A 13,540-nucleotide genomic window follows, 5' to 3' on the forward strand; every position below is an offset into this window, starting at 1 on the left:
GGAGACCTAGGTGGGTTATATTGCAATTTTTTTTGCTTTTTAATTGTTTTTAATGTTATTTTTCAGTGATACTATGCAAGTCAGTATTCTATATACTTTTTGTTTGTTTTAAAATATTATGGGATCACTGGTGTCTTAGATACACCACTCTTTTTCTCCTTTCTGATTTTCTTGTTTCTGATGTACGGCACAGTATCGTTCTATCTGGGGGAGGGGGGGGTCTCGTCTAGCTTATCCTCTAGCAGTCCTTGACAATCTGCTTTAGGTCCCCACTTACCATGTACATTTATAATATATGGCATTACAGTTCTTGGGTCTCCTCTGGTACCAGTGCCATGGTGTGAGTGCAATCTCTGGACCCCTAAGGCAAAAACCACTAAACAGTGATGGTCCATTCTGGTGGTCAGCTATTATCTCCTCTGTTCAGCCAATTTTAGATGGTATTTTACCTCTTTAGACGGTATTTTACCCCTTTGTCACCCCAATTAACCCATAAAAAAATAGCCAAAAGTTACTTGACAAAAGATTAATGGCCACTTAAATTCCAACTTGAATAGAAACAAGAAATGGAAACAGAATCTCCACCTCAGAGGTCTCTCCGACATATTAATGCCGTGTTTGTTATGTCTGGATGTACACTGAGATCAAGTCGTTTTTCACTACAGTATACACTGAATTAGCATCCACCGGCGAGAGATCCTTCTGTGCGTGTTTACCTTCCTCCGGCCAAATCAAATCTGAAGTTTCTGGAATTAAGGAATTAAACCAACGAGGGTATGTTTAACTCTTCTGCCACCAGAAAGCTCAGCAGACTCTGTGCCAACTCCGATCCTGTTGGACCCAGGGCATCACTTCGAAAATGGCGAGGAACTACAATGTGGCTCCACATTGGTAATTAGGCCTCATGGCTCTATGTGCTGGGCCTTCAAGACTTTACTTCCAAATGTAATTATTTTCTTTGGTTCTTTTGCTTCCTCTGAAGGAAAACATGACTAATTTGGACTTTTCCTATAGATGTACAGTATGGTAATAGTAGTCTCTTTAGGATGAAAATGGCAGTTTTGCCTGCCAGATTTCCTGTTAATAAGAAGTATTTAGAACAGATGACAAATGTATGGTCAAATTGGGTGCTAACCCAATACCAGATCTTGATTTGTTTAATGACCGTTGATAAAAGTCTTGGCCTAATTTTAGTCTCATCTGCCTAGGAAGAGTCTTTTACATGGTTTTGAGTGATTTCATGTGGGCTTCCTCGATAGGCTGTACACGTGAGGAAGCCCATGCGAAACGCGCGTTGGTGCTGTGGGATAGAAATCACACTGGGATAATTATGGGTAAGATCAGGTGTCACATTTGCATTTGTTGATGGTGCCCATATCAGCATATCAAATGTACCTTTCCTAGCTATAAAGTAATATGTACAGGTTACACTTAGAGTAAATTTACTGGTAACTCTTTTCTTTATAGGAATGTACTACTGATATGACATGGGAGACATCAAGGGCATGAGCATATCATTAACACAAAACTGAAAATAAAGATTAAAAAACAACCACAAGACAGATTTCATCAACCAAGATATCACTTTAATCAGTATAAGGGCGCCGACCTGACACTGCCTGTAGGTTACTATGCATAAGCCTGCTGAAAGGTTCCCTTTAAGAGGACCTTTCACCAAATTATACATGTTGAGCTGGACACACAATATAAAAGTAGTTGCAGTGCAAAATAAAAAAAATTGCAATATTGCCTTGCGCTGGCGTGTACTCCGGAGGACAGAGAATGAACTTCAATCCAATATTGCGGCCAGCATGCAGCCAGCGGGGTAAGGCTACGTTCACATTTGCGTTGTGCGCCGCAGCGTCGGCGCCGCAACGCACAACGCAAACAAAAACGCAGTTGCGTTTTGAACAAAAAACGCTGCGTTTTGCGCCGCATGCGCCCCCCCAAAATCTATACAATGTTTTGCATATTTATTGGAAAACGCATGCGTCGTACAACGCACCACGACGCAAGTACTTGCGTCGTCTGCGTTGTCAATACAAATCAATGGGAAAAAAGGCGCATCGACGACGCAAAAGCGACGCAAACACGACGCATGCGTTTTTTAAAAAGTCAGCGCCGCAAAAAAAATGCAACATGTTGCGTTTGCCGCGCCCTGACAGGTGCGCCCTAACGCCGCATGCGGCGTACGACGCACCAAAACGCATGACAACGCATGTACATGCGGCGCCATGCGGCCCCAATGTTAAAGATAGGGCCGCACGACGCATGCGTTTTGTTGCGGCGACGACGCTGCGGCGCACAACGCAAATGTGAACGTAGCCTAAGGAAAGGGTGAATCAAACACCTGAAAACCCCGCCCATATGACCCAAAACTGGTCCCGCCAAATTCAGGTGACAGGTTCCCTTTAAGCTCTGCTCAAGTTCCTCTCCTGCGTGTTGCTTCTAACCTGTATTTTCGAAGAAGGGTGCCTGTGGTTAGTTTGAACATTCATTTTGTGCCGACAGACTTTTAAACTTCTGTTGGTGGTATTAGCTCTCTTGATGCCTAAGATGGGGGTTTCAAAATGGCCTTCTTAACCCTTGGTCCATAAAGTTCAGCATGATAGTTGTAACACTAATGAGCAATCAATCATCTAATTACCCCATGACCACTTTTCTTATTTATTATCAGAACTCCCCATTTTTCCCATCTCTGTGCAGTTCTAGGTGCAGGAGCGGCCACCCCACCATATATTGTAGTTGGGTCGTAAGCAACATTGGGACATTACTGGTGCCTCTTCTCTCAAAAATGTATTTACAGTTCCCATTGGAGTCCTCATGTTTTTTTAAATATATTATTTAATTCCAATTTCTCATTGAGTGTATTGTAAGGAACTGAAATATGAAATTACCATATTTCTATTTTCTCCAGATTCTCGAATCAAAGGCAACATGATGAACCGAAAATATTTTCCTTCCATTAGATGAAAACAGGCACCCCAGTGTATACGTTTCCAAATCTTTTATATCCTTTATTTTGGCTGGCGGTATAATTTTCAGAACAAGAGTAAACAGCGCGTTTCGGCATCTTAGCGCTCAGAGAATCTGGCCCATGTTTTATATTCCTGGGGAGAAATTTAACAACTTTGGAAGTCAGAACAAATTATATCATGATGTTTATGGCTGTGGACACGGAGCCAGTACAAATGAATGGGCTCCAATTATGGAAAGAGTCCTATAAAAAGCAATAGACTACGAGCAACCGATAAGTACAGTAAGAACAACGATGGAGCCTTTATAAGAAAAAAGTGAATTAGAAGATTTTAGGATTATCTAAATAGAGTGCGTGCACATTTCTAACCAGTTTATATTGCTCTAGAGCATCGAACATAAAAAGTAAAGCAACTTGGCAAAAAGCTTGCGCGTAAAGTCTTCCAACATTTCACGCACAGAGCTCTTACGTAGATAAATTTGTCTCCATGGTTAAACACCTGCCTATATAATGACTGTTAGTGGACATACGGAAGTCATAGGGAGAGATTTTGCACTATGTGCTGGAGCAGAGACAAGATATTTATTTTAACAAAAAATACATAAAAAATGCCCTTCTGTCTGCAGGCCCATTTAGGGTTGATATTTGGTTGGCCACAACTTCATTTGCCGGAGCTTTTTTTTTTTCTACTTGTCTTCACATAGGTGAGGGAAAAATGCTGCACAATAAGATCGGTTTCCAAAACAGACGTGTTAATTTTTATCAATTAAAATGCCAAGTGTGGGAACGAAATAAAAAAAAACAAAAAAAAAACAACAATATTTCATTGAATATTCCGCTTTTCAAGGCTCTGCGCTGGAGGTTGTTCCAAACATCTTGGAGAACTAACCACAGATCTTCTATATATGCAAATCTGTGTTTTCATCAGTTCTTCTTGGTACTTGTCACTTTCACACTTTTTTGAAGGAGCTTGTTCCAAACATCTTGGAGAACCACAGATCGACTGCAGACGTCGCTTGTGGAAATCCTTCTTTCTCTTCATGCGATCCCAGACAGACTGGATGATGTGAGATCAGGGTTCGGCAGGGGACAGATCATCACTTCCAGGACTCCTTGCTCTTCTGTATGTTGAAGATAGTCCTTAATGACATCGCCTATATGTTGGGGGTCATTTTCCTGCTACAGAATAAATTTGGAGCCAATCAGATGCCTCCCTAATGGTATTACATGATGCGTAAGTATTAGTGATGAGCGAGTCTACTCGTTACTCAAGATTTCCCGAGCATGCCCAGGTGGTCTCGGAGTATTTCGGCGTTCTCGGAGATTTAGTTTATGTCGACGCAGCTCATGATCTGTGGCTGCTAGACAGCTTGAATTTATGTGGGGGATGCCTGTTTGTTAAGGAATCCCCACATGTATTCAAGCTGTCTAGCAGCCACAAATCATGCAGCTGCATCGACAAACTAAATCTCCGAGCATGCCGAAATACTGGGAGAACACCCAACCATGCTCAGGAAAATCTCGAGTAATGAGTATACTTGCTCATCACTAGTATCTGACTGAATTTCTCAGCTCTAAAGGCACCGAGAAACGAGCAACGTTGAAGATTATAGACACAGCTGTCGGATAAACTATTTTCAGAGTAAATAAGGACAAGGAGTCCTGAAAGTGATGATCCAACCCCCACAGAGCCCTGATCTCACATCATCCGGTCTGTCCGGGATCACACGAAGAGACAGAAGGATTTTCACAAGCGACGTCTACAGAAGATCTGTGGTTAGTTTTCCAAGATGTTTGGAACAAGCTCCTTCAAAAGCTGTGTGAAAGTGACAAGCACCAAGTAGAACTGATGAAGACAAAGGATGGTCACCAAATATTGATGCGATTTATATTTCTCTTTTATTTATTCACTTTGCATTTTGCTAATTGATATTTATAAACTATTAAAACTTCTATTTCGCAAAGCATTCTTCGTTTTCTGAATTTGTTTCCCAACACCTGCCTAAAACTTTTGAACAGTACTGTACACTGAAGGGTCTTGTCTGAAGCTTCCAACAGAAATTGCATCATATTGGACTCCATGTTACGTAAATTTTCCTGTCAAAACAAAGGACACTACTCTAGAATACACCCAATACAATGCCAGTTTTACACGTCTGTGAAACGGGAACCGTGCTCGGTACAGAATACGTGGCCAGATCGATGTGTCTTCTAACTTGTGTTAACTAATGTACATATGCCTAGGAGGTATTCTGTCCCGAGCAGAAAATGCAAAAAAATGACTATGACCATCAAGAAAATGTCAAATTTTCTACAGGAACAGCTTATTTTTCAATGTGGTTAGCTTTAAAATGGCTACAAGTCATATTATCAAAGGGTGCACATACTTATGCAACAGGGTTTTTTCCCCCAGTGCTCAAAAACTAGCAGTGGCCAGTGTCCTAAGCAAGGTGCGTTATACTTAGCTCTCTCCAGTCAAGCATGCCAGCGTTTTGGCGCTCCTCATTTGCAGCATCGGTGAATGTAGAGTTCAGCAACATGACGATGCCGATGGTCTGACCTGTCAATCAGGAGCGCACCGGTTCCTCGGTAAGAGTAGGTGCACATAACATCTTTTTACGGCAGATCAGTGTCGACAAAAGATCAACATAAAGCACAGGGTTTGGAAATTGTAGAGCGGGTAACAGAAGTAACACGTTCATTCTTCAGGTGGGCTTTATTCAGAAACCGGTGAACCGCTATTTGTAGATGAAGAGCCGCCGGCGGCTGAGCCGCCCAAAAGAGAAGCCGCAAAACCACTAGCAAAGCGGCGTCCGTTTCCTGAGGTGGCTTCGTCTAGCAAAATTTCGGCTGGCCCGTCGGTGTCTTAGAGATGTGTGCACATACTCCTCAGCAGGAAGGTTCAATATGATGTGGCAACCCCTTACGGATGGGAGAATGAATGGTTGATGCAATTCACCCATCATTACGGCACTTAAAACATAGCCCCGTGGATAAAAATTGTTCTGCCTTTTCTGAATTGTCGAGATCGGACAAAGAAGCAAAGATCAGTGGAAGTGGGAAACTTCAATGTTGTTAATTACAAACCAATAACTAGCATTTAACCATTATTAAAAAATATCCTACTTTGTGTATACAGCTCCTATGCGGAAGTACACGTCTCTATGGTAACAGACTACGAACATACCCTAATGTAGCAGTTTTCTAACTTATTCTTCCTCCTTTTCTCACTTTCTTACATGTGACAATAAAAAAGTGACAAATGGAAGGGAGTAACACATGACTACAGACTCTGACTACACTTAGGGTTTTGTTTGTAGTCTGTAACCATAGATACAGTTCTGCATTGGGAGCTGTATGCTCAAAACGAGATAGCTGTACCTTTACATAAAAATTGTATTGGTGTGACAACCATTTATAAATGAATCCTAAATAAAAAAATTAAGTAAATTGTGCATAGCGGCCAACGTAAAATGTAAGAATGTCCACGCGTTAACAAGTCAGATTTAGCTTTATTGTTTTGGTAAAAGTTATGTTCGCCAGGTTAACAAAAGCAGAATGATAATTGATTTGGTGTCTATCCCACAACTTCTCACACCAGCAGCACAGGTCAAATCAAACCAAACCATTCCTCTAACAGAAATCCAGCTACCCAATGAAAAAGAACAAAAAAAAAAACAAACAAAAAAGAATCCATGGAATGCAAATTCAGCAGTATAAAAATGTAAGAAAGTCAACTTCACTTAGATTTCAAAGATAGATCTCGCTATAAAACTATATATAATGTTCAATAAGAAAATTGTTAATTCAAAGTCTACAACAGTTACATGTCATAAAAACCTCAATAAATTATATATATATTTATATATTTATAACTCTTAGTGACAGATCAATCCATGCACAGCCTTGCATATTCTTATTACCGTAAGTTATCTGGAAAGGGAGAAAAAAATAATAAAAAAAATAAATAAAAAAAAAATCGAGGCGTTAGGATATTTGGAAAGTACACACAGCAGACGGGTGTAAAAGAAGATTTTCCTTAAGAAAAAAAATTTAAAAAATCGGAATCGTGTTGCCTGCTCAATACCTTAGCTCAAACTAATTTGGCACCCTGGAAATGTCTTTGTGTTTTAGTAAAAAAAAAACAAAAAAAGATCCTGGAATGACATTACTACATGATTTTTTTTTTTAATAAAGTAATTTCTAGAAAATTAAAGGGGCTTTAGCTAATCTATAGTGATGAGCGAGCATGCTCGGGTGCTAACAGAGTGACTTCGGCGTGCTCAAAAAAATATGTTCGAGTCCCCGCGGCTGTTCGACAGATGCAACACGTGCAGGGATTGCCTAACAAACAGCCGTGTGGACTCAACCATATTTTTCGAGCAAACCAAAGTCACTTGGTTAGCACTCGAGAACACCTTATTTAAGCATGTGCGCTCGTCACTACTAATCTTCCATGGTCAGGAGCCTCCTAGCTTCTAGCGATGCTCTCCTGAAGATCAACAATTTAGACCAGCGGCATGGTCGTGCTCTTCCTTGTTGCAAGCAGAGGCAGAGTTGCCTTTGCTACATTGGGGGGAGGAGAGAGCAAAGGATCATAAGCTGGAAAGATTCAGAAATCAATTTCAAAGCAGCGCTTACAAACTTATGTCAAACCTAGGTCACCGGCCACTGCTGAAAAACTGCAAAGGCGGCCAGTAAACTAGACAATGAAGAGTAAACTAGATAGATCATCAAAAAGCCCTCAAATTCTTAAGAACAGAGAGGATTTTTTTTAAAAAAGGGGGTCATTTACAAAGTTGCTTGTTTTTTACGAGCATTTAGTAATTTTACTTGTAAGAAATTGAAAGCACCGCCTTTAAGTTTGTTTTTTTTTTCCTTATGGTCCAACAAGAAAGTTAATAGAAAACAAAGAAAAAAAATAAAAAAAAATAAAAAAAAAGCAAAACAAAAAAGTATAGATTTTAGGGGAGAATATAAGAAAACATTCACATTCAGGGTAGAGAAGGAGGGACGGGCGTCCTAAGTAGAACATATTTAAACAGATTATTTTAGTGCTTAAAATTGATAAAATTTGTTTATTGCAATATTGTAAAATTCAGGTTTTGCTTTTTTTGTTTTGTTTTCCAATGCAGTCCACGAAATAAACAAAATAAATACTTTATCCACAAGTTTGATGCAAGCACAGAGTGTTCATGACCTTGCGGGGTGTATTCTCAAGGTCATTGATGAACACATTAGAACTTTTCTATTGACCAGCAATCACTCCCACTTTGCAACTAATACGAAAAAAAAAAATAAAAATAAAAAAAGTGAGCATGTTCACACAAAGACAAAAAAAATTAGATAAATATAAATTAGAATTTTTTTTTTTTTGAAAGCCGTTGTAAATAATTTCTCTCTGAGGCGCTGTCTTTCTACCAAACAGCAAATATATACATATACATACAATCATACAATGCAGCTAACAGGACTATACATTTTGTACACTTTTTTTTTTTCAAATATTTTTGGATAAACATAAAAAAAAAAAAGAAAATAAAAAAAAATAAAAATAAAAAAAAAACCAAAACAAAATAGAAGCCTTTTTTTCTGGACTGTTAATAAGTTAAATGTAAGATTTGTGGAGGCAAGGCATTATGTAAAGCTAGGCCTAGGGGCAAGAATAAAGGATTCATTAGGTTAATAATATCTATAAATAACTTTACAAATATACAACGTTAACAAAATAACAATTTTTAGAACAAAACCGACAGTATAAAAATTAGATTATCGATGAGATCAGTGTCATTCTAGATTGCAATGCTTTTAAACCAGGACCAATAACACTTTTTTCTTTTTTTATACATTTTTTTTTACGTATATACATTAACTGTGCATGGGAATTTACATTACATTTTGATACAATTCCTTTTGAAATTAATTGAACAGTCCCCGCTTTCAGGTATCTGAGGTGTAGTTAAAATGCAAAAATCATAAAGGAGGGTTCAATAATCAGAATTAAAAAAAAGTGAAACATCTTAAATCGGTCATTTAAAAATTAAACTTTACAGTGAATTTCGGGAGTTGTATATATATACATATTTTTTTTTAATTATTGTGTTTGTGTGTCTTAACCCGAAATGGTAATGATACATTGGTTATAAAACCACATATTTATGGTAGGTAAAATATAAGCATGTTTCACAGCATTTACTGCTCATATTAATCGTAAGTTCTTACAATAGCATATTTAATGGATTAACAGAAGACTGGTCCCTTTCCATAAATGAAGTATTTTAATCTGCTGCTAATGCCGCTGTTCTCCTGAATCCAATGCAATTTTCCCTTCGTTGCTGTGCCTCTCCGTTCCTGAGATATTAGCGTTTCTCTCCTGTACATAAATTGTGTTTTTTTTCTTACAAGGGGGTGTGGTCCTCTAGAACACTCCCATGAGGAGCTGAAGACCACACCTACTTTTTCTGCAGAGGGAAGAAGTGGCCATATCTCAGGAATGGAGAGACTCAAGAACAAAAGAAAAACAACGCCGGATTCAGGAGAACATCAGCATTTACACCAGGTAACAAAGTTACACATTCATGACAAATAATGAAGACATTATCCCATTACAAAATATTAGTTTAATAAATAAAAATTTCCAAATGTTATTTTGTAAAATATATATATTTTTTTTAGTTTTGCATTAAAGTCTCTCAATTCTGATCCTTTAATTGTTTTTTTTTTTTATCTAAATTTTTCATATCATATGCTTTATGTGCTTACAAGTGCTTCGGTAAATGGTAAGAGCTGAAGGTGACAGAACAATTGTCCTATAATTGGGATATGTGATGGCCCAATAAAATAAAAATAAAGTGTTTAAAAAGAATGTGAGATATACTAGTGCTCAGATACCCAAAAGCAGAACAACGTTTAAGATTTACCCCCAAAACATTCATCATACTGCATGTAAAAAAATACACAAGAAATAAAACCCTAGGAAGTTTTGTTTGGAGCTTGTTTGGATTCTCTTCTAGCATCGCAGGCACAGATTGGTTGCTCACTAGGGGTCACAGCACAAGGACCCCCTTAGTGTTAACATTCTCCTTTTTTCAAATATATAAAACTTTAATATATTTCTTTTTCGTCTTCTTTATATCTTGGCACATAAGTTCCTTCAGGCCAAACAGTGCTTTATGACTTTCTATACAGCAAATATTTTATACGGCTCAAAAAAACAAAACAAAACAAATCCTTGTAACGACCGGGCAGTCCTGTCCATATGCCTCTAGTCTACATTCCTCCTGGGCGTCCGGTATAAAGTCATGTTCGGATGATACAGTTATATTGCTGGTGCTTAGGAAGACAGACCTCGTCCGGAAGAATATCATGTGCAAAGACCGAGTCGTCTCCCGATGAGCAAGTGCTGTGACTGTCCTGGCACGCCGGTGAATACTGTTCAAATGGCACAGAGAGGTCAAGGTACTCCTGAAATAGAAAAAATAAATAAAAAATGCATTACATAAAAATAATAACAATATATAATTTGACAAATTAGTTTGGTCTCTATTAAATGGGTTTCTCATCTTTTAAATGGGGAAAAAAATGCTTAAAAAAAACGACAACACAAGAAACTTTGCAATTTACCCCATATTAAAAAATTCTCTCTGTTCTCAAGAATGGAAGAATTCTATAGTTTACTGCTTGTTGCCAAGGTTACCGACCACCTCTGCTGTCTATAAGAGGAGACTAGAGTTGTAGATCTTTGATTTAGAGCTTGCAGTTGCTTTGAAGCTAACAGGATCGATTGATGTGGGCAGCTTCAGTGCCCTTGCGCTCCTATGATGCGGCAGAGGTAGCTGGGAGCTCTGCGCTCAACCATGCTGCTGATCCAAACTGCCAATCATTAGGAAGGCCACTGCCCCCTACAAAGCAGAGGAGGGGTACACAGCGGTGCAGTCACTATCAGGAGTCACAGTTTTTCACGGCAAGTGAGCGATTTGCATACTTCCGGACACATTACGACTAGACGTAGATACAAGTGAATTGAGAAATGCTGGGCATGACTAGTTGGCAGATGACCGCATGTATGCAAATTGCCAGCAATAACGCCTAGTTGGCAGATGACCACATGTATGCAAATTGCCAGCAATAATGTCTAGTTGGCAGATGACCGCATGTATGCAAATTGTCAGCAATAATGGTGAATACTGACAGCATGAGCACCGCACGATGTCAGCATTCAGAAGTCCGCAGTCACAGAGTGTCTGCAGACTTTTATCCGGAGACCGAACAACCTTCTAATACTGTACAAAAATAATTAAAAATACAAAAAATACCATGAATAAAAAAATAAAGTATTCTTGTTATTTATTTTTCTATTTTATTATTTTTATTTTTACCAATTTAATTTTCAAGTGTTATCTGCTGATTTCCCCAGTTTATCATCACGTAGAAAACTAACCCTTTTGTGATGTGTGAAGTTATTTTTATTTAAAAAGCATTAAGAGCTGTGTGATCAAAAAGAGCTAATCATTCTGACAGAGTAATGCACAGTGCACATCTCACGTCATTCATTCGCGCAAATTGCTTCAATTACGAGTAAAGAAACAAGTTGTCTCAGTCCGTGCACAGAGGGTCTTTGTGTAACGGAGGCTGAGGGAATTCTCTGATGGGGGGCCTGCAGCGGACTGTAGGATTTTTACAGAGTGCAATGAGCTAGTAATGTTATGGCAGTGTAATGCAAGTAGTAGGATCACCGCTAGGTACATATACCCTACAGTGGTGTGTTGTTCTGGACAAGGAGACATTGACGGACGCACTCAGACCACTCAGTCAAGGGTCTAAACATCAACTTCTGCAATAAAATCAAACGTTTCCCTATTGATAGAGGTTGTCTAGTTCAGAAATTCAGAATTTAAAAAAAAAATGGAGGTTCTCTCTCTTTATTTTTTAGGCCCAAAATCAACTACAAGCATGTCTCACTCTGGAGGAAGTCAAGTCTAAGCAATTCACGTTTTGAATGATACCGGTGTAACGCTTCATTTCTCCTCTGGAGGTGAGGTAGGGAAACTCACTTATTGCCAGATTACAGTTGATTAGTGGAAATCCTGGTATGAAATGACTTACATCAGTAGATGTGACAGTAAGAGCACGGTCTAGGTCTTCAACAAGCTGCTTGAATGTTGGTCTTTGTGATGGGACAGCATGCCAGCACTCTCGCATGATCATGTATCTGAGAAAAGAAGAGAACATAGATCATCGATTGACCAACCCACGAAGATCATGCTGGTAGACTTCTTGTACCGGTGATGCAGGGAACTCTTCCATGTTGGCTTGTAATGGGCATCTGTCTTGGTGTCTGATAATGGTCTAATGTGTACGACCATGTGAAGGTCAACAAAGGACCGGTGGACTTTGGTGGGACAAACCATCTAATATGTATGGAGGTCTCACGGCTTTTTCCTTTTGGTTGAGGTCGCGGGAGAGATGGAACCGCCTGTTGGATTTTAACATACCAAAAGTTGTCTTCTCGGGGGAGTGGCTTACTCCCCCCACCTCCACCTTTTCTGAAAAAGTGCACACTCACCCAAGGAAAGTGTGCTTGTATACGGGATGGTATGTAAAAATGCCGACTTGAAGTGTATGGGAAGTAAATAATATGGGCGACTTTGTCTTTGTGGTGGCCAATATCTCAATTTCGTTGCGGATGGAAGCCACCACCACCTTCACTGGATTAGTACGTCCAACAAAGCCACCTGAATGGTCATACCCTGTCCATAATGTATACCCCAGAAGATGATTGGGAGGGGAGTTGGGCATATAAAAATAAAAAATGACGCCCCTTTCAGTAGCGTCTCAACACCACCACACTTCCCCGGACAGGACCGGTGTGGTCCCCACTTTTGACTTGACTATTTCACTTCTTTGAAGTGGTTGTCTATCCGCCTTTTGGGAAAAAAAAAAGTTAAACACTTTCCTGCCAGACTGAGCTGACGGAATTTCAATTAACTCATTCTGTAGCCACTAAAAAAAAAAAAAGAGGCTACACAAGTCAAACGGTGTTTTTAAAGAAACCCAACTGCAAAAATGATATTAGCCCAAAATACGGTACATGCACTTAAGTAAAAATAAATGAATAGAATTAAAAAAAAAAAAAAAAAAAAAAAAAAAATTGTCCTTAGAGGTGGATACCCCACTCTCGAAAAATGGCAGAAGCATGGGCAACATCGCCTCCTCTCGAAAATGGCAGCTGAATGGGCAGCATCGCCCCCTCTCGAAAATGGCAGCTGCATGGGCAGCATCGCCCCCTCTCGAAAATGGCAGCTGCATGGGCAGCATCGCCCCCTCTCGAAAATGGCAGCTGCATGGGCAGCATCGCCCCCTCTCGAAAATGGCAGCTGCATGGGCAGCATCGCCCCCTCTCGAAAATGGCAGCTGCATGGGCAGCATCGCCCCCTCTCGAAAATGGCAGCTGCATGGGCAGCATCGCCCCCTCATGAAAATGGCAGCTGCATGGGCAGCATCGCCCCCTCATGAAAATGGCAGCTGCATGGGCAGCATCGCCCCCTCTCGAAAATGGCAGCT

The 13,540-nt window shown here is 39.6% G+C and overlaps 1 protein-coding gene across 4 annotated transcripts in view; it reads right to left on the reverse strand.

Annotated features, from left to right (window-relative positions):
- Positions 1 to 8,353: 8,353 nt before the first annotated feature.
- FGFR3 (fibroblast growth factor receptor 3) overlaps positions 8,354 to 13,540 on the reverse strand; it is a 102,991-nt gene continuing 97,804 nt past the window's right edge. For all 4 annotated transcript variants that reach the window (XM_077280197.1, XM_077280196.1, XM_077280195.1 and 1 more), the window contains exons 17-18: positions 12,083 to 12,188; positions 8,354 to 10,441 (exon numbers count right to left, since the gene is read on the reverse strand). In XM_077280197.1, coding sequence (XP_077136312.1) covers positions 10,277 to 10,441; positions 12,083 to 12,188 — 271 coding nt within the window. In that variant the 3' untranslated portion in view covers positions 8,354 to 10,276. The remainder of the gene's footprint in view (positions 10,442 to 12,082; positions 12,189 to 13,540) is intronic.

Source organism: Ranitomeya variabilis, chromosome 1 (assembly GCF_051348905.1).
Source record: "Ranitomeya variabilis isolate aRanVar5 chromosome 1, aRanVar5.hap1, whole genome shotgun sequence".
NCBI lineage: Eukaryota > Metazoa > Chordata > Amphibia > Anura > Dendrobatidae > Ranitomeya > Ranitomeya variabilis.